We start from the raw sequence: 26,265 nt of genomic DNA, 5'->3' as shown, positions 1-26,265 counted from the left end.
AAAAAAACCCAACTTTAGGAACTTTTGCTTCCATACTAACCCAAAAGTCTTTCATTTGATGATGAAGCATTTGGATTGCCATTAGATTATTTTGAAAGACTGTATTCATTTACTTAGAGATTTTTGAATGCAACTTTTTAAAGTACTGTTTAGACGACTGTGAAATATAAATTCATAGGGAACCAGATATCACAAAAATCATTTAAATTGGGATTACTATTTTTGTAGATTAAATGCAAATTAAATGCAGATTTATTCAATATATAAAATTTTTGGAAGCACAAATTTAAAAGGAAATACTACTAGTAAAAATTTCCTTTCTCCTCAGATGATAGATTCTCATTACAAAATTGTTTTAATACTGTTCTGTATATTTAAAGAGATTACATTTATTTTACTCTCCATTGTCCCTTATGGGGAGATTGAGGATCAGACAAGATAAATGTAAATCTGTTTTTGAAAATACTAAACATGCTCAAATGCTTGATAAGCTGTATTCTAGTTGGAGAAAACAAAGCCAACATATGAAAACCTAAATTTGCAAAGCAGTGTTGAAATTGTTATTACATGAATATTCATTTTATGAGAATATACACTTCAGAGTTTCTGTAATGTGATTTTTCTATGGACATTAACTTACATGTTTATATCAGAAAATCAGAAAATAGTTTATGCACAACTTTTCAAGAAAATATCTATTTGCAGACAAAGTGTTTATGATAGTACTGTTACTCTACATACGTTATGTTATAGGTGCTCTTTAAATCTTTTTTTTTTTTAAGTTTGGTTTTTCTAGAGCCCCTGTTGATAAGCATGGTGTCTTAAATACAATTGAAGGCTGTTGCTTATTAGTACAGTTTGATAATCCATAGAGAGTAGCTAAAGTTTTCATTTTCCTCTTTCTCCGAATCTAGTGGTTTTATTTATTCCATAAATTGGAGAGTTCCAAACTTTTTTTTATGTATTTGTTTGTTGAATATAATTGACAATATTAGTATCAGGTGTACAACATAGTGATTCAGCATTTGTGTACATTGCAGGATGGTCACTGCAATAAATCTACCATCTATTACCTTACAAAGTTAATACAAAATTATAACTATATTCCCCATACTTGGTATTACATCCCCAAGACTTATTTTATAACTGAAAATGTATACCTCTTAATGCCCTGGACCTGTTTTGCACCTCCACATCTTCATCCCTCTGTCAGCCACCAGTCTGTTTTCTTTATCTAGGAGTCAGGGGCTTTGTTTCCTTTTGTTTGTTTTTTTGTTTTTTGGACTCCACATGTAAGTGAAATCATGCAGTATTTGTCTTTCTCTGTCTTATCTCATTTAGCATAATACCCACAAGATTCATCCATGTTGTTGCAGATAACAAGATTTGTTTTATATGACTGAGTAGTGTTCCATTGTACATAAATATCCTATCTTCCTTATCCATTCATCTACCAGTAGACTTGGAGATTGTTCCTGTATCTTGTCTATTGTAAATAATGCTGCAGTAAACATAGGGATCATCTATCTTTTCAAATTAGTGTTTTCATTTCTTTGTAGAGATATCCATTAGTGGAATTGATGGATTATATTGTAGCTCTACTTTTAATCTTTTGAAGAACCTCCATACTGTTTTCAATAGTAGCTGTGCTACATTGTAAACTGTACAAGAGTTCCCTTTTCTCTACATCCTTGCCAACACTTGTTATTTCTTATCTTTTGGATAATAGATGTTCTGATAGGTTTAAGGTGGTTTCTTGTTGTGGTTTTGATTTGCATTTCCCAGGTATATACATACATTTATATATTTATATGAATATGTATGTGTATATATGTATTTATATATATTTCATGTTTGCTTATTTTTGAGAGAGGAAGAGAGACAAAGCATGAGTGGGAAAGGGGCAGAGAGAGAGGGAGACACAGAATCCGAAGCAGGCTTCTGGCTCTGAGTTGTCTACACAGAGCCTGATCCGCGGCTCGAACTCACTAACTGTGAGATCATGACCTGAGCTGAAGTTGGATGCTTAACCTACTGAACCACCCAGGTGCCCCTGCATTTCCCTGATTGAGCATCTTTTCATTGTGCCTGTTGGCCATCTGTATGTCTCCTTTGGAAAAATGTCTGTTTTTATCCTCTGCCCAGTTTTTAATTGGTTGGGTTTTTGTTTTGTTTTGTTTTGTTTTGTTTTTTTGCTATTGAGTTGTGTAAGTTCTTTATATATGTTAGATATTAACCCCTTATTAAATATATGGTTTGCAAATGTCTTCTTCCATTCAATAATAGTGGTTTCTTCACTGTGCAGAAGCTGTTTAGTTTGATATAGTCCCATTTGTTTAATTTGTTTAATGCTTTTGTTTCCCTTGCCTTTAGAATCAGATCCAAAAAGACATCACCAAGATTGATGTCAAGAAGCTTACCACCTATGTTTTCTTCTAGGAGTTTTATGGTTAAAGGTCTTACCTTCAAGTCTTTAATCATTTTGAGTTAATTTTGCATATGATGTAAGATAGTGGTTCAATTTCATCATTTCGCATACAGCTGTCCAGTTTGCCCAACACCAGTGATTGAAGGGACTGATTACTGATTCAGTCTCCTTTCTAGTAATTGGTCTATTCAGATTTTCTATTTCTTCCTGATTCAGTCTTGGAAGATTGTGTGTTTCTAGGAATTTATCCATTTCCTCTAGTTGTCCCATTTTCTGGTATATAATTGTTCATAGTAGTCTTCTGTGATCTTTTTATATTGGTGTAATCAGTTGTAACCTACTGTTTCATTTCTGATTTCATTTGAGCCCTGTCTCTTTTTTTCTTGGTCAGTCTACCTGAAGGTTTGTCAATTTGTTTATCTTTTCAAAGAATCAGCTAATTGTTTATTGATCTTTTCTATTGTCTTTTTAGTCCATATTTATTATTTTTTACTCTGATCTTTACTATTTCCTTCCTTCTACTGAGTTTAGGTTCCATGTATTCTTCTTTTTCTGATTACCTAAGGTGTAAAGTTAAGCTGTTTAATTGAGATTTCTCTGGTTTCTTGAAGTAGGCTTTAGGCTTGTATTGCTGTGATTCCCCTCTTAGAACCACTTTTGCTGCATCATACAGAATTTGGGGTGTTGTATTTGTTTTCTTTTTACTTTAGGTAGTTATGACCCAGTTGATCAGTAATGTGTTGTTTAATCTCCACATATTTGTAGTTTTTCCATTTTTCTTCTTGTAATTTCTAATTTTAAACATTTGTGGTTGAAAAAGATGTTTGCTATGATTTCACTCTTCTTGAATTTTTGAGACTTGTTTTGTGGTTTGACATGTGATTTGTCCTGGAGAGTGTTCCACGTGCATTTAAGAAGAATGTGTATTCTGTTTTTGAATTCTGTATACAGTTAACCCTTGAACGAAACAGGGCTAGCGACACCTCCTGCATAGCAAAAAATCCACGTTAAATTTCTGACTACCCCCAAAATTACCTACTAATAGCCTACTGTTGACTGGAAGCTTTACCGATAACATAAATAGTCAATTAACATACATTTTGTATGTTCTATGTAAGTATTTATTGGTTGCCTACTTTATGCCTTGCAGTGTGGACACAGTACTCAGCAAGAAAAACCCAGTCCCTCCTTCTTAAAAAGTTATGGTCTTACAGGAAATGGTGGTGACATTAAGGAAGTAATAGAAATGTATTGGATTTTGTGAAAGAAAAGCACATTTCTTTTGGGCTACCTCAGTTGGTACCTCACCCAATTAGGAGGGAGAAGATGTTAGTCACCTCATGTTATCAGTATGAATTTCTGGAGCACATAACCTTCACAAAGGTTAATATGTGACTTCTGGTGTTTTGTTTCGTTTTGTTTTGTTATCCCCTCTTAAATCAGTCATTTTTCCAAAATAAATTTGAATCTAAAAATTCTTTCTTAGCTCTTAAATCATAATTTGTTTAATTAGGTTGATTAACTTATTGTATTTGACATTATTTGGGGTAAAAAATACTGAAAAATAATTTGTTTACAGACAGTAGAGATTTCCACCATGAGAGTAATTATAATTTAAATTTACTTATTTTGAGAGAGAGAGTGCGGATGTGTGCGTAAGCGGGGGAGAGGCAGAGAGAGAATCCCAAGCAGGCTTTACACTGTCTGTGTGGAGCCTGAGGAAGAGTTGGAACTCACAAACTGTTAGATCGTAACCAGAGCTGAAATCAAGAGTTGGAGGCTTAATAGGTGACTGAGCCACCCAGGCGCCCCAAAAGAGTAATTATAAAAAAATACCATAGTGTAAGACATTATTTTTATTGTGTGGGTTAGAACATTAGGTACATTTAAATCTAGGAAAATTAAACACCTGGTACTATGATGTCTGTAAAACATAAATGATGAACAGAATATAATTTATACTCTTTGGGGGATTAAACAGTGAAGTATGAAACATTGGTTTTATAAATGTGTTCATGAAATTATCATGCAGAGGAGCTCCAGATCTTTGCAGATTTCTTTTGTAGTGGCTGTGTGATAGCAAACAAAATATTGTGAAGTGCAGTGCTCCTACTACAAGGACTACTCAAAAGGACTCCAGAGGAGCCTGGGTCATAATCTCTGCTCTATAGCTTTGGGATATTTAAAAAGTGATCATATATATGAATTATAAACACTATTTTAAACAGAAGTTTTTCCCTAATCACAGGTGTTCTTTAAAGAAATTTTCCTATACATTTTGGAAACTTCTACCAGCTCATTTGACCACAAATGGATGGTTATTCAGACATTGACAAGGATCTGTGCAGGTATTTGAAATTATCCTTCTTTATTATCTTTTCTTATTAAGAGATATTTACTATACTCCTATACCAGATGCTTCTTGTTAAACGTAATATATTATATTGTTACAGATGCTCAGAGTGTAGTGGATATTTATGTAAACTATGACTGTGACTTAAATGCAGCAAATATATTTGAAAGACTAGTAAATGATCTATCAAAAATTGCTCAAGGACGGGGCAGTCAAGAACTTGGTATGAGTAATGTTCAGGTAAGAACTTTAAAAGCACTTTCAAATTTAAACTTGGCCAAGGAAGAGCTATGTGTTTTCCTTTAAAGAGCTTTTTGTTTTATTCTTTTTATGAATTATTTCGTAGGAACTGAGCCTGAGGAAAAAAGGCTTAGAATGCTTAGTGTCGATTTTGAAGTGTATGGTTGAATGGAGTAAGGATCAGTATGTGAATCCCAACTCTCAAACAACTCTTGGTAAGGTGGCATTTTGAGTTATAATTCTTTGTCATTTCAAGTAAATGATACTTGCGAGAGGATAATTCCAGTTGCCATTAGACCAGTTTAGTGACCTCTTTGCTCATTTAGCTGATAAAGAAGCATTCTGTATGAGTTCAATATGAGCTTTAGAATTATGTATTTCCAACTTAGTTGTCCAAACTTTTTCTTTCTAAATCTTCCTTGAAATACTTTAAATACCACATTAAAGTGAAGAATATTTATGCAACTTAAGTAAAAGATAATTATAGAAGAAACCTATACAAGCCAAGATGTTTTAAGATTGATTTGTTCATCTGTGTTTGGCATTTACCCTTACTAGGAGAAAAACTCATGCTGCAGGTCTACCCTAGTATTACATCAGTCAGCAGTCCTTTGAGGGGAAACTATTCCTTCTGTGGCATGAGCTGAGAGCAGAAACGCAGTGGATACTTAGCACTGCAACTACAAAAAGAACTTTTAATGGTGCAAATTACACAGATACTAATTGCAGTGTGTTTTAGTATCAAAGTATATTGTCTGGGATGGCACCTAATTGTATTGCATAATTATCTAAGAAGCATTAAAATATCTTGCCTTACTTGACAATTTTTTTTTTAACCTTTTACATTTTTTTTCTTTGAAAGAATGATTTACTGTATCAGTCTTTCTACTTACAGGTCAGGAAAAACCCTTAGAACAAGAGACGAATGAAATCAAACACCCTGAGACAATAAACAGATACGGAAGTTTAAATTCCCTGGAGTCAACATCATCATCAGGAATAGGCAGCTACAGTACACAGATGTCTGGCACTGATAATCCAGAACAGTTTGAAGTCCTAAAGCAACAAAAAGAAATAATAGAACAAGGAATAGATTTGTGAGTGTCCAATTTTAAGGAGAAATGTTATTGAATATCCTTCTGCTAGTACAGTATCACCCTTTCCCTGGGTTTGTCTACATCTTCAGATTATTTCTGTTCCCTTCTCATTATCACCTTTCATTGACTAAAACTGGGCATAGTTCTCCTACATCCAAGACTTTTGGTGGCTCCTTATTCAGCTCTCCTTGTTTATTGTCGTCTAGCCCAACAGACCCTTATAGCGCACGTTAAATTAATTTTGCAGTGTATATTATATGCTGTTGATTAGTATATCATCTGTGTAGTTTTGCATTGTTCAATTAGTAGCTCAATTATAAAATCCCCATTATATTTCCTAAGCAGATGACAGGTCAAAAAATTTATAGTATGAGACTTCTAATCGCTAGCTAGCATTCTCCTTTATAGGTTTTATATTTTCTCCAGTTGAGTTACAAATTTGCTTTCTTTTTTTAAATTTATTTCTTTTGAGAGAGATAGAGAATGAGTGGGGGAGAGACAGAGAGAGAGAATCTCAAGCAGACTTCGTGCTGTCAGCATGGAGCCTGACATAGGGCTCAGTCCCATGAACTGCAAGATCACAATCTGAGCCGAAATCAAGAGTTGGACCCTAAACCGACTGAGCCACCCCGGCACCCCTACAAATGTGCTACTCTTGTTATTGATCCCTTGTTATCAATGTCATTTTTATATGTTGATTAGGTGATAACTTCCATTTCCAACCTGGCTACTCTACCAGACCCAGATCTTGGGAAGTCTGTTTTCCCACTAAGCTTTATGGCATAAGCCTGCTCCTGGACTGTTTCCTGTCTAAGTAGTACCATGCTGCTTTTATTCCCTGTAATTGCCCATCTCTTTCAAAGAGAAGCTGTGAGGAAAAATGAAGTTGCTGGCATTTCTCCATGAATCTAGCTACTTATAAACTGTTAAAAATTCCCGTGTACATTTACATGGTTTGCTTCTTCTACTGGAAAGCATTTCTTCCTAACTCTTAAGCAGTGCCTTTTGGTGAATGTTCAAGTTTCCATTTTTTTAATCATTAATATAAAAAAGTTGACAAAATGCATGCACATGTTTTGGTGATAAAATTATAAAATCTTGCAAAATTGCCTCAGGAAATAGCCACTAATACTTCACTCATTCCAGTTTTTCAGTCAATATTTATCAAAGTCCCATCTGTTCCTGACATTATGCAAGGTCCTAGGGAAACTTGATGAATGAAACAGACATGGCTTCTGAGGGACTCAAGGTCTAGTATGTATAATTAGACATTCATATTGAAATTCTGGTTACTCTGCAAACATATATTTGGTGTTTGGGACTGTGTGCCAAGAACCATGAAGGCACTGGGTCTTGTATTTAAGAGTACAGTGAATATAATATGAGCAAAATAGTTTTTTTTTGAATAGTACTCTGTCCAGTCTATAATAGTAGACAAAGTGCTGCCAAGGTATGGTAGCTCTGTTTGTGGTACTTGGGAGTGAGAGGGAGTCGTGACAGGACTTCAGAGTGGTCTCCTTAGTCTCTACTGCTTTCAGCCCCTGGACTTGATCTCTGCTTCATACTTTTATGAGAATGCTTTCATGTCACTGTGCTCCCATTACACTCTTCCATGACTGTTTGTGGCACCACTCTGTCCTGTTCCTCCTACCATTTTGACCCTTGTCATCTCAGTCTTGTTATGGGCTGTTTATCTCCTGAATACAGCTTAGCATTTCCAGAGTTCTGTCCCTCAGTTCTTTTCTTATTTTGTAATTTCTCCTAGGTGATCGTACTCTTTTTCATGATTCACTTTGTATGTGCTAGCGTGTCACCGCTCCCAACTATTACTTTTAACATAAATACCTCTACGGAAGTCCAGAATCATGTCTGTAATTACCTGTTGGACAACTCTGTTGGATACTGTTTAGCTTCTCACATTCAGTATTGTCCATCACCGAATTTATCAGTCTCCGTTCTCTCCATAATCAATTCCCTAATACATCTACCAAAAATATATTGGTAGATTAGATTGTCTAAAAGACAAACAGAAAACTACTGTTTCTGTATTTCTTATTTAGGCTAGTAACCCCAGCAGGCTACTAAATTTGTAAGCTAGAATTCTGGGAGTTACTTAGATTTTCCCCTTGGATCTAATCTGTCATTAAATTCTGTTGATTCTACTTCCTAAGTATCTGTGCTATTTATCTCTTCTCTCCATCTCCCACAATTGTTCTCTCAAGTCAAACCATCACCATTTCTTGCCTTGACTAGTGCAGTCTTTTAATTGGCCTACCTTTCTTTGGTCTTATTTATTCTCTAGTCTTTTCTCACACTTAGCTAGAGTGATCTCTCTTGAATAAAAGTAAGCTTCTATTTCTCCCCACTTCTGCTTTTAGAGAATAAAGTCACAGTTTCTTATAATTGGATATAATACCCTTCATGATATGGATCTGCTGGACTCTAAGCTTCATCACCTGCCACTTCTTTATCTCATTTCAGCCTTCCAACAATGCAGAGCTGTTTATTCTAACGTCATGCTGTTTTATGCGTCCATGTATTAGTATGACTCCTTCCTCTCTAGGATGTTTTTTTCTTACTCTTTATGAACTGTGTAATCATTCTTCAAAGCCCAGTTTCACAGTCCCCTCCCCAGGAAATATATCACAACCATCTCTGTTAGTCATTTCTCTTCTGTGCTATCTTACCTTGTGAATACATTAGTTGTTGCACTTTTACAATTTTTAAAAATCGTGTTTATTTTATTAGGGAGAGAGCTTCTAGAGGGCAGAGATTGTGCTTATCTCAGTGAAAAATGTTTGATTTTAATTTATGGTATGAATTAGGACTTGACAGGAGTCATTAGAACAGGTGAGGACATTTCAGACAAAGAGAATGGCATGTGCAGCAGCACGGAGGAAAGGGACATTTGAGGATTACTGTTCAGGATAGCAGAGGCAGGGTTGGGGTAGCAGTCACAGAAAATGAAATGAGAGCATTGAGTTGGATCCAGATTACAGAGGCCTTATTTTCCATGGGAACAAGTTTTTGTCTTGTTCTTGGCTTTAGCTTACTATGTATGAAGGATTTTAGTCATAGTAGCCGCAGCATCAGGTTTCTGTTTTGGAACGATGTCTTTGCCAGTAGCCTGAAAGATGGGTTAGAATGAGAGCAGAACCAAAGCTAGCAAGACCATTTAAGAACTATTGTAGTACCCTGGTGACAGGTGATGAGGGACCAAAGTAATTAGTGGTGCAATAAAAGTAGAGAGTAAATGATGTGGAAACAAGGAGGTGACATTTGAACTGGATCTCTAAGCATGAATGAGAGTTCCACAGAAAATGAATGGAACAAGTAAAGGTCATGGAGAGGAAATAGACTGCAGAAATGCATTATGCTTAGGAATTGAGAATAGGGTATTTGGGAGTAGATGGGTGAGAGGGGTTGAGATGAACTGGAGCTATGTTGAGAAAGATTTTGTGTATCAGTCTAGTCGGTTTGGACTTGCCTTTGAAAGCGTTGGTTATGTAGGAATTTTTTCATAAAGGAAATAATGATGTCAGATCATGGTTAAAACAGTCACCAAAATCAAGTTCTTTACTTTAAAAGCAGGAAACTTAGAATTAATCACTGGGTGTATGTGGAATGAACCAAGATTACTTGAGCATCAAGGTGAATATATATATTAAAAACATGAGACATTTAGTATTTATATCCTTACTCAAATTGACATTATCTCATATAGTCTGTGAACTGGTCCATATCTTTGATAAATATGGCCTTTTGCTTGAGACTCTTAAAAGAAAAATAAAACTTTGTATAATGTAATAATTTCTGTATATTTATGTATTGATTATGTTGAGTAAACTATTTTCTAGTGGTATTAGAAAATTAATTTACTGGTAGTTTAAGATCTTTTCAGGGAAATGCAAAAGATTTTCTAATGTTTCTATTAACTTTAACATCATCTAGATTTAATAAGAAACCAAAGAGAGGAATACAGTACCTTCAAGAACAAGGGATGCTTGGCACTACATCTGAAGATATAGCCCAATTCTTACATCAAGAGGAAAGATTAGACTCAGTAAGAATACCATTTTTTTATTCTAACCTTTTCTGTAAAATTCCTTAATTACATAATGCTACATACTGTTTTCCCTTCAAAATGCCCTATGTATATAATAAAACTTAAAAAATAACCTAGGTATTCTTATTTTTGCTTTTTAATTTTCTAAACTCAAACGAATATCATTTTTTTAATAAACACATTTAGTGTGTTTAACTTTTTAGCTTCATGTTTGAAATAGTTAACCCTGTAGACAAAACCTGTGAATCTTACAGATTTTTCTACTTTTTAAATGTCTCTGTGGCAAATGTAGCATTTCATTAGGATATCCTTTTTTTAATCTTTTGTTCTTTAGACTCAAGTGGGTGAGTTCCTGGGAGATAATGATAAATTTAACAAAGAAGTCATGTATGCATATGTGGACCAACACGACTTTTCAGGAAAGGACTTTGTTTCAGCTCTTCGTATGTTTCTGGAAGGATTCCGTCTTCCAGGGGAAGCTCAGAAAATTGATCGATTGATGGAAAAATTTGCTGCGAGATACCTAGAATGCAACCAAGGGTAAGCAAGATTCAAATTCAGGCACTTATGGGTTGCCAGCTATCACTATGCTAGGGAACATCAGGAGATTCATTGTCTCCTGCTCTCAGAATTTAGATTGTCTCCAATTTAGAAGTGATGGATGTTTTCGTGAAAAAAATTGTAGTATGAGCTAAAACATAAATCCTGAAAGAGAAAAGTAAGGGGGTTTGATTTATTTAAATGCAAGTGTAAAACAATAAAAGTTTATAACATGATACATTTATTTTTTCAGACAAACCCTTTTTGCTAGTGCAGATACTGCTTATGTTTTGGCTTACTCAATTATCATGCTGACCACAGATCTTCACAGTCCACAGGTATGTGCTCCATGTAACAGATAGTACACATTAACTATGTTCTTTTGAATTCAGTAAGTAATAGTTGAAATTTTAATCTTATTTAGTGAAACTCGTTACCAAATGGGAGTATTTAATGCGGTGTAGTGTACAATTTACAAATGCAGTTTCTGGTAATAATTCTAATTAGACTTTTAGACATTTGCAAAATAAGTCTATATTTGTCCCATGATTGACAGCTATATAAAGCTTAAGATAAATTTTATCGTAAGAATATGCATATATTCTTCTGCCTATACTTAATACAACATGGAAAAACCCTGTATATAGGCATTTTTTCTTTGAAACATTTCAAACTTAACAGAGTGATTAGTATGGGAATCCTGCATGTGCCTATCAACCAGCTTCCAGTTACCGACTTATGGCCAGTCTTATTCAACTTTTATCCTTTCTCTCTCTCCCAGATCATTTTGAAGTAAATCCCAGGTATCATTTCATCTGTATTTATTTCAGTGTATATCTCTGAAAGACACACAGTCTATTTAAAAATAACCACAATACCATTACTTCTAAAAATTAACAATAATTTTAAAGTATTAGATATCCAGGCAGTGTTCAAACTTCCATTTGTTTCTTAAAATTTGTAGTTCCTTCTTAAATACTAAGGTACTGTCACTTGATTTCTGATATCCATTAGCAAAAAAAAATTTATTTTTATAAGTTTTAGGTATTTCAGGCTTAGTTTCAAAAACATGCTTTGAGTATCTTTGGGGAAAATTATCTTCATAAATTTATCTATTTGCAAGAATTTATTTGTACTTATGGATAGGCATCTAATGATATCTATTATTCTTAGGAAGTGAAATAAACTATTACTAATCCAAGAGGTATTAGAAAAATTAAAATTTATTTAAAGGTTGAGATTAAATTTTGCAATATAGGGTGTGTGTGTGTGTGTTTGGAGATGTTTAAGGCAAGGCTTATATGGAAAATATGTATCAAATGTATGAATGGGAATTATATACAGAGTTACCTTCAACAGCTATACATTTACCAGCGATTTACTTGATTTTATATAGACCTTTCTTAAAAAGTGATTTAATATTTTAGTCATTTAAAAATTGCCTTTGTTATATTGCTGGGAGTATAGTTAAAGCAGCTCACTTTCCGGTTTTTATTATGCAGCATACTTTTTTCCTATTATAAGGCAGTCTACAGATACTGACCTATTTGGATAACTTCATATCACAGTTTTCTGTCTGGTGTTTTGGTCCAAACCAATATACTACCTCCATTTGTTTTTAGAATGTTATATTTTTAAAGAATTTGGTTCTGTAAATGAATTGTCAGTGTTCTGTGCATCTGTGTCACATGTACATTCTTGTGTAAGGTATTTTGAGGAAATACTGAAACTTCCTTCAATGTTCTTTCATAGGACCCAGATTGTTAAAAATTTCTGAACACATATCCGTTAGGAAACATCTTGAGAACAGTGTTCTGTCTTCGTGGCACTCGTTTGTGTTCGTAGAGCATGTGCGTGGAATCCTGGTCTGGCAGTAGTTAACTGCACTGTGTCAGACTGCTGCTGGCTGACCTCGTGTCCTTATATGCAGCCTGCAGCCACAGAACAGCTTATAAGTTGCGGTGAAGGAAACTTCAATTAGAAAACTGAACTAGGGGTGCCTGGCTGGCTCTTGGTTAAGCATCTCTGTTTCAGCTCAGTTCATGATTTCACAGTTTTGTGAAGTTGAGCCCCACGTCGAGCTCTGTGCTGGCAGCGTGGAGTTTGCTTGGGATTCTCTCTCTCCCTCTGCCCCTCCCCCACCCGCACTGTCTCCATCTCTCTCGAATAAATATATAAACTTAAAAAAAAAAAATTGAACCCATAATCATGACCCCATATGATTTGATTCAGGACCACATGAACTATAACAAATGACACCATTTTTAAAGAACACAGGTGACTTTAAAGGAATTCCTTAAAACTAATTCTTCTCATTCTTAGTTGTTTTTCAAAGTTAAAATATTTAAACAAGTCATTTATGTTCCTTTTTTACCTAGAATATTTATAGTTAGACCACCTTTTATATATTGTGTGAGTCAATGAATTTTTTAAAAATTTGAGGCATACTTAGAACACATTTAATTTTTAGTGTATATTAATCTACATTGTAATAAGGGATTTAAATACTAAAACTAAACACAGCTTAATTTAAGTGCATGAAAACAAAAGTCAAGAGTAGGGTGTTCCATAAAAGATAAGCAGGAAAAGGAAAAGTAGGGTTATGTGTTATCCTACTTCCAGAATACCACTGTGTTCTGTTTGAGCAGTGTATTTTTATTTGGGGTACCTGAAATTAGTGTATTCCCTACTCCCACTTCCACCTCCCAACCCAGATGCACAAGCATAATATACAGCTACCTCAGATTTTTTACCAAGACTTCTTTTTGTCTCTGGTACAATACTAAAAACAACATGCCATGCTTAAGATTTCCAGGTAATGTTTCTCTTTTTTAGCCTCTTACTGACAGCACTTATATGGTCTTTTATTTTAGTAACCCTATGTCATTGTTAATTAGTATTTATCAGAACTTCAGGTGAAACTTCCTTCATTCGTTCGTTCGTTTGTTTATTTATTTTTGGTGCTGACTCAGATGAGGGTTTTTTGGTTTGTTTTTTTACTGTTTATTTTTGAGAGAGAGCGTGCATGTGCGCAAGTGCACAACTGGGGGAGGGGCAGAGAGAGGAGACACAGAATCCTAAGCAGGCTCCAGGCTCTGAGCTGTCAGCACAGAGCCCGATGCTGGGCTCAAACCCACCAACTGTGAGATCATGACCTGAGCCGAAGTTGGACGCTTAACCAGCTGAGCCACCCAGGTGCCCCAAGATGAGTTTTTAAAGTTAGGACTTGCTTGCTTTCTATGTGTCTTATAAATTTACAGGAAGAGCCTTATCTTTAGAATGCCTTAAATTCTTCATGGGAGATGGTAGGAATATATTTAATTAAATATGTGTGTGTGTGTATATATTTGTGTGTACATATATATATATTTAAATATATATATATACTGCATTTTGTAGGTAATAGTGTTTTTACAAATTGAAGGCCTGTAGCAACCCTGCATCAAGCAAGTCTATCAGCACCATTTTTCCAACGGCATTTGCTTATTTCATGGGTCTGTCACATTTTGGTGATTCTCACAATATATCAAACTTTTCTTTATTATTACATTTGTTACAGTGATCTGTGTTCAGTGATTATGACTTGTTGAAAGCTGAGATGATGGTTAGCATTTTTTAGCAATAAAGTATTTTTGAATTTAGATATGTACATTGTTTTTGTAAGACATAATGCTTGATAGACGATAGTATAGTGGATAGTATAGTGTAAGTATAACTTTTGTATGCACTAGGAAACCAAAAAATTAATTTGACTCACTTTATTGCAATATTCACTTTACTGCTGTAGTCTGGAACCAAACAAACACAGCCTGTAATTTCTCTGGGTTTTGTCCAGATAAAAACATTTTGGTTGTGCTAGTTCTCAACTTTGGTGACAGGGCTGCATCTTACAAATTACAAGCTTGTACTCCACAGATTGATGAAGGTATGCTGTAAGACATTCCTGGTCAGAGTACTCTTAACAAGACAAAATGTTCTGAGGACACTTGACCCAGATCACCTAACCTTCATTTACCACAATGAGTCAGTCAAAGAAACTGTTATCTGATTTAAATAAATTCGGCTATTACTTTGTATCCACTGTTATGTAAAATTAGCTTTTAAATCTTTACAACATATTTCTGCTCCCCCCCCCCCACTAAGATTTGAATCTTTTTGATACCATGCTTTTAATACTTGTCATGGTCCTTTTTTTTTAAAGACTCTAGCTAGAACTCTTAAACCTTGGGCAAAACCAAATAATTTCATTATTCGATTTCCCTGTTTCTTGTTACAAATTATATATGTGCACATCAGAGCAAGGTTAATAGCATATGCCAGGATAGGTCTTCTCTACATTACCTTCATTTTCGGTGACTTCCTTTTCTCATTTAAATATGTTTCACTGAATATTTGCCCTGTCCTGTCCTCAAAGTATTTATAAATTCTCTTCTAAAAGTATTCAAATTCTTAAAATAGGAGTTTTAGGAATTAAAATGGTTTTTCATTTCTAGGTTAAAAATAAAATGACAAAGGAACAATACATTAAGATGAATAGAGGTATCAATGACAGTAAAGACCTTCCTGAAGAGTATCTGTCAGCCATCTATAATGAGATAGCTGGAAAAAAGATATCAATGAAAGAAACAAAAGAACTAACAATCCCTACAAAATCAAGTAAACAAAGTAAGTATCCAAATCAACTGAATTCTGATTGTTCAGAGGAAAAATGCGGTTTGCTAAAAGTTTTTTTTCACTTGGTTTAGAGTAAGTCAGATACTACTCTAATGAAAAGTATTATACAGTTTGCTGATCTGATTTTATGTTTTTCCACATTCTGAATAAAGATAGCACTGACCAGTGATCAAAGAAAATGCTACATAATATTCATGATTTAGTGTGCATTTAATACATACTTGTCAATTAATGTGGTAGTAAATCTCAGCATGGATTAGGAGGTCAGTGAGACTGCTTAGGGAACCCCAACAGACAGACCTCAACTCTCAGTCTTTTTCTGCCTCCTCTACAAGCAACACAGTTCTGTCTTTTCATTTATTGTTACACATAAACAGAAACTGGAAGTAGGGGTGATTCAAGGAGATGCGGAAGGTTTAAGATTAAACTTCACATTATCTCCCTCTCTCCCGCCTCTGGCTGCCACCAGTCTGCTTTCTATTTCTATGGATTTACCTACTCTGGATATTTCATATAAATGGAATCACACCTTATGTGACCTTTTGTATCTGGTTTTTTAAGACTATATCTAATTAGTATTAATTGGTGGCATTTATTATTTTATAGTAAAATATCAAAGCATTCTTAAATGATTTATTTTTTAAATGCTAATAGTGTTTGTTGTTTCAGATGTAGCCAGTGAAAAACAAAGAAGACTTCTGTATAACTTAGAAATGGAACAGATGGCCAAGACAGCAAAAGCACTCATGGAAGCCGTGAGCCACGTTCAGGCACCTTTTACAAGTGCAACACATTTGGAGCATGTGAGGCCTATGTTTAAGGTAAGAGTTCTAATAACTTTTTTTTTTTTAATGTGTATTTATTTTAAGAGAGACAAATGTGCGAGAGAGGCATAGAGAGAGGAAGAGAGTAGAATACCAAGCAGGCTCCTCACTTTCAGGGCAGAGCCTGATGTGGGGCTCAGTCTCACCAACCATGAGATCATGACCTGCCGAAATCAAGAATCAGATGCTTAACTGACTAAGTCACCCAGGTGCCCCCAGAGTTACTAATAACTTTTGATTGCAGTATACATTTATGTACAGTTTTGTTCAGCATGTTTTTAAGTTAAGGAAATATAGTGATCTCTAGCCCATTAGTGAGGACCTGGAAGCAAAAGCAATGTTATTTACGATACAGCAAATAAAAATTTTTTCTTAAAGAGAATGAGAAAAAGTATACACTAATGGTAATTAATAAATGTTTGATCTTAAGAAATAAGAATAGAAAAATTTCAGAGAATGATCATTAATCCTTGGCCTGGTTTTCGTTAAATGACATCTATTTAATTAAGCCTTTGGAGTTACCTAAAATTTCTTGAGCTTCTGGCCCAGGATCTCCTATGTGGGTTCTGAGTACGCCTGGAGCACAGAGAGTAAAGTGGAGAACAAAAACAAGCATTATTTACATTTATAGGTTGACCTAGTAAGAATGATACTACTGGTTCCTTACAATTTGATTGCCTATTCCTTCTTCATTTTCCTGTCCTATATTCCTACCCTTTCTCCAAATTGCAAAGTAAGCAGTGACTAAGGATTATAGGGAAGTAGAGAGTGTAGTCAAATTTGAAAAGGGAAAAGGGGTCAAGTACATTCCAGTTCGTGAGACAGTGTGGGAAGATTGCCTGTGGAAGCTGAAGATCATAATTTGAGTTCTTTTTTGGACATTAAGGACACATATGCATGGGCAGTAAAAGAGGACTGTAAGATTTCTGTGCTTTCTTTTAGCTCTCAAGTTTTATCATTCTACTCTTACTTCAAGGTGTATGGGATAACTTTATTTCTGAAACTTGATGAAGAATTAGAGGATGGGGTGCTAGGGAGGCAGTATTAAATAGTGGAGTATAAAAGATAAGTAGCCTTATCTTTGGAAATAATGTAGAAAATGATGTTAAAATATAAGAAACACTTTTTATGAAACAAATTGTATACACCAGCTTCTCGTTTTGTTTTAAATAATCTTACACTCTTCTTTTTCTTCTCAGATGTGTTTGGTTGGGGGGCAGGTGGAGAATGAAAAGAGCAGGAACCAGCCATAGTTCTATCACTCAGAAAAAACTTCTGTTAATATGTTTATATACTACTTTCTTTGAACAGTTGTGATCATACTATGTGCAGAATTTTATAGTCTGCTGTTTCTCACATAGTATTTCCCCATATCATTAAAAATTCTTCATAAATAGCTTTTATTATCTGTGCTCTAGATTAGTTCTAGTTTATGCAAACATCTTCTAAGCTAGAATTAAGAATCTTTCCTTTCACCAACACTTCTACTGCCATTAACCTCTCCAGACATCCTCATTTCTTACCTTTAATATTATAATGTCCTAACTAGTATTCTTATGTCTATTTTTGTGCTCCTCTTATCCATTTACAGAGGCCAGACTGATCATTTTAAAATACAAAATGAAATGTTGCCTTGTTAAGACCCTTCACTGACTTTGCATGATACATGATGAAATTAACGCACCCACAACATCCTCTGGCTCCACCTGCCTTTCCAGCCTCATTGCTAGATTTCTTGCTATGCTGCAGTCACACTAACATAACATCAGTTTCTAGAATGTCCTAAATTACTTTGTCTTCAGAACATTCTTACAAGCTGTGCCTTTTATGTAGAATGCTCTTTCCTTCTTTGCCCAAGTGGTTTCCACTTTAAATGTTACCTTCTCAGAGAGTTCTGCCCTGCTCTGCCCCTTCCAAATTTGGTCCTTTTAATAATGTGCTATACTTATCCTTTATTGTATTTTTAACAGTTGGTATTTATACATTGACTTATTTTAAAATTTAATATCTATCTCTTTACTAGACTTGAGGTAAGGGACTGTTCTGTTTACTTTTCCCAATATCTTGCACAATTCCTAGCTTGTAGTAAGTGCTCAATAAACAAGCATTGACTGGGTAGAGGAATGAATGAGAGGTTTCTAGGATGTGATATATTAAGGGATATAAATATTAAGTATCTTTTTACATACTGCCAAATTGTAGTTTACAAAGGATTACACAGTTATGAATGGATAATTGCAATGTCCCCTGGATATTATTTAGGGGTAGTTTGATAGGAGAAGTCATTGTCTTTAATTCCTGGTGGAATTAAACATATTTTTCACTGGCTTTAGAACCATTTATACTTCTTCTATAAAATATTACACAGGTTTCTGAATAGATGTGCTGTTTCTTTACTTACAATAGAATGTGTAATTTATTACTTCCATGTGGTACTTCATATTTTAAAAGTATTGCACCTCATGTGCTTCCTAAAGCATCTCTCTATAGTGGCAGTCCAGGTATTGAAGAGGACGATAGTGAGGTTCAGAGAGGCAAAGCTAGGACTAGAAATTAGGTACTAAGGTTTATGTTCCTTTGTTTAGGGATTATATACTTCTAAACTTTCTGATGTTACAAACACAGCTTTGGGTAATCCTGTTTTCTTTAATAATCTTAAAAACTTTTTAGATCTTGGGGTGTCTGGGTGGCTCAGTCAGTTGAGCATCCAGCTCTTGATTTTGGCCCAGGTCATGGTCCCAGGGTCATGAGATTGAGCCCCCCATCATGCTCTGTGCTGAGTATGGAGCCTACTTGAGATTCTCTTTCTCTCTCCCTCAGCCCCTCTCCCCCACTCACATACTCTTTCTCTCACTCTCTCTAAATAAATATATATATTTTTTTAAACATTTATTTATTTTTGAGACAGAGAGAGACAGAGCATGAACGGGGGAGGGTCAGAGTGAGGGAGACACAGAATCTGAAACAGGCTCCAGGCTCTGAGCTGTCAGCACAGAGCCCGACGCGGGGCTCGAACTCACGGACCGCGAGATCATGACCTGAGCCGAAGTCGGCCACTTAACCAACTGAGCCACCCAGGCACCCCTAAATAAATATTTTTTTAATTAAAAAAAATTTTTTTAAACAAAAACTTCTTAGATCTTTTGAAAATTCCAGTTGTCATGTAAATCTTTTTCATCTCTATGGTTATATAGTTTTGCTTCATTAGAACTTATTAAAAGCAACAAATATTCACATTAGACATACATGTTTTGATATTAGAATTTTCAGTAGTCCAAAGGTAGTCCTTTTTTGTTTATTTTACATTACAGTTTTACTAGGTATTGAGTGTTACTAGTAAAATTTAGTGTTTGTTGGTTTTCACAGTCTATAATGAAATATTTTATTGAACTATATTTTTAAAGTATTGCCCAACTAGGAACCAGAGATATCACTGATGTTTCAATGTAAAATATTTGACTACAAAAAAAGTAAGTCTAAATGGTGTCCAGGGAGCAGGTTAAAAGAAAGAAGAGTAATGTACTTGTTGCAAGGAGAAAATGACTGAAAGGATCTGCTTAGAAATAAACAGTCTGTGAATTGCTGCAGGCGACAAAGCTTGTAGAGAGAGAGAGGTTCTGAAGGTAAAGTTAAAACTAATACCATTTCTGGATATTGGCAATTCCCGTTGATGTGAATAATTTATAGATGCTGTGCTTAAAATATGTCTAAGGTCTTTCTACTGAATTTATAGTCCTGCTGTACCACTTATTGAGGCCCAGGCAACATTGCATAGTTTTTCTCCTTTGTCCAAGAAAGCTGTCCAAAAAATATGCCCAGGAACTCATTGGTGTTTTTTCCCCAGAACTTCATCAAATCATTTATTTTCTGAAGCTTTGAGAAATATTAATGTAGTCCTATCATAAAATTTAATTATCACTTGATGTTCATGATACGCCTTAAATTTTTAATTTTTCTAGTTGGCTTGGACACCTTTTCTGGCTGCGTTTAGTGTGGGTCTGCAAGATTGTGATGATACTGAAGTAGCCTCTCTTTGCCTGGAAGGTATAAGATGCGCAATCAGAATTGCATGCATTTTCAACATTCAGGTAACAAAGAATTTCACCTTTGTAGCCATTCCGGGAAACATAAATTACTTATGTCATGACTATAGTTGCAATTATTTTTTTATGTCTGACTTACTAAAAAGTAATTTCAAGTTTATGATGGAATTTAAATGAATCGTAATGTTTAAGTTTACAAGAAGCTGTGACAGAAGGAGTAGTTCTATATTGATGTGTCTGGAATTCATCAAAATAACTTCGGTTTGCAGTTTTTTTCTCTATACAATATTAGCTATATACAAAGTTCCTAAGACTTTGAATTTCTATATGTTAATTTGAATATATTATTTAAATATGTTGCATGTTCACACTTATTGAATCATATTTTTTCATATTTATGTTTTTATATATTTCATTTAAGCCTAAGAAAAGTTGTCTTAACAGGAACCAAGTATCTAGTACTTGTTTTTCATGAGGACAGGCCCCTCTAGTAATTTATATACTTTGATAATAAATTGTAGCCAACGCTTGCTTTTTTTTTTTTAAACCCATTTCACATTTAATTATGAATGTTGTGTCTTAAAAAGCACAGCCTAGCTGTAGAGAAAGAATGGGCAAATTTATAAACCTGGTTTCTGCTAGTCTACACAGTACTTGACACATAAGTACTCAATGAATATTTGTTTTACTGTATGAATTCATTTGTCATCACTAAAATCTCATCTTGATTTGACATCCCATCTCCATCTCTAATTGCCTTTAGATTTTAGAAATTCATCCTTTCTACTTCATTTATCATCTTAAAAAAAACAACACTGTAGTTTGAGGCATGTGATTTGTCAGTTAAAACTTACTAAATAACCATGTGAGTGTACTTTTTTCTTTTTTATAGCTGGAAAGAGATGCATATGTCCAAGCACTAGCAAGATTTACCTTACTTACAGTGAGTTCTGGTATTACTGAAATGAAACAGAAGAACATTGACACAATAAAAACACTTATCACAGTGGCTCATACAGATGGAAATTATTTAGGAAATTCATGGCATGAGGTATAAGCACTTTATTTTCAAGTTTGCAATTTGGTTTATAAAATAATTTAATGTTAAATATTCTGGCAAGTTTAAGTGTTTAGGGAACCATTAATTTAGTACATTCAGGATAAGTTTATTTAGCTTTTTATAATGATTTATAATATTGCCTATATTTAAATCCTGGCTGCATATATTTAAGTATTTTTGCAAACATTTTTAACATGGAATTTTAAAAAGTTTTTTTGTTGTTGTAATGAAGATTCTGAAGTGCATCAGTCAGTTGGAGCTTGCACAACTTATAGGAACTGGAGTGAAACCTCGATACATTTCTGGAACAGTACGGGGCAGAGAAGGATCTCTTACTGGAACAAAAGATCAGACTCCTGATGAATTTGTGGGTCTGGGGCTAGGTGAGATAATTTTTTAAACTATTTTTATGAAGTATCAAAAATTATTAACTTGTTCAATATAAGTAACTTTATTATAGCAGTGAAATGTAATTAGAGGGACATGGTGAAATGCCCTTTGGCTAACCTTTTGAGGAAAACCAAGAAAAGCATGTGGAGAACTAAGCCATTTTTGCCTGGTCTAGTTTGCAACATAAGTGACCAGACCCTTAGTCTTAATCTCAGAGTTGGGGGTAGTAAGAGAAAGGTGCAGTTTCAAATGACCTGTTTTTTAAGACTAAGCAGGTCACTTAAACGAGTGAAGGCTTGTATAAGATGATAAATACTTGGGGCAACTGAAGAAAGAAAGCATTCATATCATATTTTTTAAAGGCACTATGCAGACCTAACCAAACTCATATTGGTATGGAAACTTTCCCATGGTTCCTTGTGAGCTATGTGTGGCCAAGAACTTCCAGGTTTAACCCAATAGAACAAAGGAAAATATTAGTGAGAATGGCTACAGAAGAACCAATGACAGTATATATTTTAGTCATAAATGGAAAGAGTTCCACCAGGGAAGAAGCAACATTTAGACTGTCTTTGACTTTGAACACTATATTTTGGGGTGTGAATTCATTTATATTTTTTCCTTACTGTGTGCAAGTTACTTTAACTCTCTGAGCTTCAGTTTCCACTTGTGGAAACTAATGGCAATATCTATTTACAGAGTTGTTAGGATTAAATAAGATTATGTATAAATGGACTTAGCACAGTGGCTGGTATATTAATGGTTTCTGGATTGTTCTTTATCCATTTTCCCCATCCTACTTCCATCTAAGAAATCTAGAGATCCAACTTAAAGAGAGCAGGAGAGAATACACCTGAGATCTAGGAATATTTACCTTTTAAGGTTTTGTACTGTAGCACTGTATATTTGGATGTTGTCTTTTTGACTTTTAATGAATTCTTGTTGCTCTCAGTAAAAATTCTTAAGAAATCCAAAAGAACTTCAGGTTTGAAAAAATGATCCATAGGGAAAGAAGAAACACCAGGACCATGTTGTGGCTTCAAGTTGGGCTGGGGACATTAGTTCCCAGCGATATTTCAACTGTGGGAGCCAGCAGTGCAGTTCTGCTACCCTAGTTGTATCTTAGATCCTGTGGTTCTGGGAGGTGAAGGTATAGATCTAATAACTTAGTGACCCAGCAGCAGGATTTAGAACTACCTGAGCACCTTCATGTAACCTGGAATCCTGAAATACAGATGGAGGCTGTTTACCAACAAGTGAAATGAATGTGGACCGATTGATTCAGTAACTTTTGAATGGCTTTTATTTTTGATTGATTGATTGATTGATTGAAAAAACCTTTGGAATGTAGGAAGGCTAAAATAATGACAGGTGCAAATTGCCAGGGCTTAATTGTGGCAAGTAACAACAGTAGGTTACATTAAAAATAAAACACCAGTGGAGTATTTTAACTTCTAAAAGTTTTAGTCAAACAAGATAAATAATGATACTTATTGATCATGTTTCCTAGTATACTTAAAAATGAATTAAAATTAATTTGATCACTGTTGTTCTGCTACTTAAGTTGTACAGATATGAGATGACCTTCCTTTCACTTCAGGAAAAGGGAATTTACATAAAAATAAACATTCATTGGTTCTGGAAATGAAATAAAAATTTTGGGCTTCCAAGCCATACTCTTCAAGCAACTAGCCATAGTCTTCCAGCTGTCTTTCATGCTTTATCTGTTTTTCTTCTTGGGCTGCTCCATTCTCCACTCATTCCTGATTGGTTAGCTCTCTCATTTTGGAGTCTGCATCCTAGAGGGATCCATTGTGTTGACTTGGCTTCTGTTGGGCAGAGTCCTCCCTTCAGGCCATCTCATTGGTTATCAACTAGCCCAATGTGGCAGATTTCCACCCCTGTCCATCTGTGCCCTGTCACTAACTCAGGCAAGAGATGTTTTCTCCAGCAGGACACTGTAGTCAGAATTTAAGCTAGAAGAGGATGTAGTACAGACATTTGAGCAGGTTTTATCTATCGATCAATCAATGTATCTATATTTTTTAAAATAAATTAGTATCCTCTTTTATATTCCATGTAACCACATTAACTGGGCTGAGTATATGTTAATCTGATTTTCTAACTGATATGCTATAAGTCTGTACTTCATCCTTTTTGGAAACATGAAACTGAGTTACTAAGTTACTTAGTTACTAAGAGTACATAGCATATGGGGGCACCATATGCATCCAGTTAGCAACTCTTGATTTCGGCTCAGGTAAACGATCTCATGGTTTCGTGAGTTCAAGCTCCATGTTGGGCTCTCTGCACTCACTGCGGGGAACCTGCCTGGGATTCTCTCCCTCTTTCTCTGCCCCTCCCTGCTCACAGTCTCTCTGTCTCTCCCTAGATAGATAGATAGGTAGATAGACAGATAGGTAGATAATTGTGTATATAATAAAGAGTACATAGCATATGATTATTAGAATTATATGCATACTGTTCTTTTAAGGTGTATATCAAAGTTTAAAAATTCACTGGGGGGGCACCTGGGTGGGTCAGTTGATTAACTGTCCAACTTCAGCTCAGGTCATGATCTCATGGTTCATGAGTTTGAGCCCTGCGTGGGGCTGTACTCTGACAGCTCAGAGCGTGGAGCCTGCTTTGGATTCTGTATCTCCCTCTCTCTCTCTGCCCCTCCCCCCACTCACACTTTGTCTCTGTCTCTCTCTCAAATAAACATTAAAAAAATTTTTTTTTTTAATTCATTGTCTTGGTCTTATAAATCTTAAGTAAGTATTCACAACACCTACCTCTTTGTTCTTAGTTAATCTGAATATTTTTGCTTTTGAGCAATTTGGTAAAGCTGAAACTATTAGCCTGTTATGTTACGGTGTCATACAGATCTTTGATTTCACGTGTTTCTGAAATAGGTTCTTTGGATTGCTAAACATTTTATATATATTTTTTACTCCTCTAAATATGTTTATTATTAATGACTACAGTTTACCATGTAATAATAAAAGCTCTTAAATATAAAAATAAAAGCTTTCCAGAAAGGACGTGAAAGCTATGTGGTGATTGGCATTATTTTTTCCCATAGATTTTTCTTTGTGGAATTCCTATAACGTGATCGCGTGCTTCAAGTGTTGCTTGACACTGTCTCCCTAATCACCCCAATTCTCTGTCACTTATTTCAGGCTTTGATCCTTGTTCATTTGTATTATAGAAATAGACTTAGTCTTTCTAGCTCCATTATCTTTTCCTGTTTCACTGTGTTCTACAGATACTACCAGAATTATTTTTTAGAAAATAGATTTGATCATGTGAGTCTTCTGAAAGGTCTGTTCCTTATTTTCAATGGCAGTACATTAAACATGGCAGTCAAGTGTTCTTCACATTCTAATTTTAGTTTATCTTTCTCTCCCTTTTCTTGTCCCCTGCCAGATCCTCAACTTATGCAAGTGTGTTAAAACATGGTATTTACTTGCATCCTTCCAGAGTATATGCTGCTCCTTGTACCTAAATTACTTTTCCTTCTGCCTCCTTTCCTATGTGATCATCTTTCTAGGTGCAACTTGATTTAATAGATCATCATATGTGAAGGCTTTCTATGAGCTAACATCCCTGTTCTCCCTTCTTCTATTAAAATTAGTTCTCTTTAGTAAAACTTGTATTATATGTCATTAGTTTATCTCAGCCATGAAGTAATTATTACATTTTACTAAAGTTGGTTATAAGTCTGTGTTTCCTGGTAAATTATAAAATAAACTCTGTGAGGACAAGGATCACGTCTTTTTCATTGTTCATTTCCTGAAAGAAAATTTGAGTTTGGTGGCTTTAAATAATATCATCTATTATGGTTGTATTCATAAAGGCATTTATTAAGTGTGTGGTCATTTGAGTCAACAAATATTTAACATCTGCTTTGGACTTAATATTGAGGAAGGTAGAGAAGTAACCAAAAAAAAAAAAAAAATGTGTAACTTGGTTTCTTGCCTTAGGTAACTTCCTATTGTGCTGAGAAGGCAACATTAACACATGTATAGTAATTTATGTGAAACTTAATGGAAAAAATTCCTGATTTGACTATTATTTATTTAAGTAAATGCTTAGTTCAGAGGAACAATGGGATGGAATCCTTCCTGAAAACTCAAATTGGGTTTTAGTAGATAAGTTTTAGATAGTCAAGGGATGGCCTGAACAGAGACATATAATGGCTAGAATGTTGAAGGGCAGTGCCTTAAATGTTAGGCTTAAAAAATTTATGCTTTATCCTGCAAGTAATAGTAAGCAAAATGAATGTAATGATTTAGAAAAGTTAACCTGACAGGAGACTGAGAGAGAGGTTGAAGAGGGGAAAAATTAGCAGCAGGGAAAGCAGTCAGTAAACTGTGTCTATAATCTGGGCCTGAAATTATAAGGGCCTAAACTGAGTAGGAATGAAAATGAAGAAATGATACCAAAAACAGGTCAAAAGAAAGATTTAGTAACTGGTGGAGGAAGGGAAAGGTATCCAAGGTGATGGAGAGGTTAAGAGTTTGGAAGTTGGGGAAATTGTTCTGCTG

The 26,265-nt window shown here is 34.8% G+C and overlaps 1 protein-coding gene across 5 annotated transcripts in view; it reads left to right on the top strand.

Moving 5' to 3' along the window:
- The window catches only part of ARFGEF1 (ADP ribosylation factor guanine nucleotide exchange factor 1), a 149,216-nt gene that overhangs the window by 86,909 nt on the left and 36,042 nt on the right, over positions 1–26,265 (top strand). For all 5 annotated transcript variants that reach the window (XM_019453203.2, XM_053896614.1, XM_019453205.2 and 2 more), the window contains 12 exons: positions 4,677–4,776; positions 4,882–5,021; positions 5,128–5,236; positions 5,917–6,118; positions 10,070–10,181; positions 10,519–10,724; positions 10,978–11,062; positions 15,218–15,389; positions 16,068–16,219; positions 20,182–20,310; positions 21,158–21,316; positions 21,558–21,708. In XM_019453203.2, the coding sequence (XP_019308748.2) occupies positions 4,677–4,776; positions 4,882–5,021; positions 5,128–5,236; positions 5,917–6,118; positions 10,070–10,181; positions 10,519–10,724; positions 10,978–11,062; positions 15,218–15,389; positions 16,068–16,219; positions 20,182–20,310; positions 21,158–21,316; positions 21,558–21,708 (1,717 nt within the window). The remainder of the gene's footprint in view (positions 1–4,676; positions 4,777–4,881; positions 5,022–5,127; positions 5,237–5,916; positions 6,119–10,069; positions 10,182–10,518; positions 10,725–10,977; positions 11,063–15,217; positions 15,390–16,067; positions 16,220–20,181; positions 20,311–21,157; positions 21,317–21,557; positions 21,709–26,265) is intronic.

This window comes from Panthera pardus, unplaced genomic scaffold, assembly GCF_024362965.1.
Source record: "Panthera pardus isolate Hobbes unplaced genomic scaffold, ASM2436296v1 HiC_scaffold_7, whole genome shotgun sequence".
NCBI lineage: Eukaryota > Metazoa > Chordata > Mammalia > Carnivora > Felidae > Panthera > Panthera pardus.
Note: the sequence above shows the minus strand (reverse complement) of the source record. Positions and strands in the feature narration are given on the sequence as shown.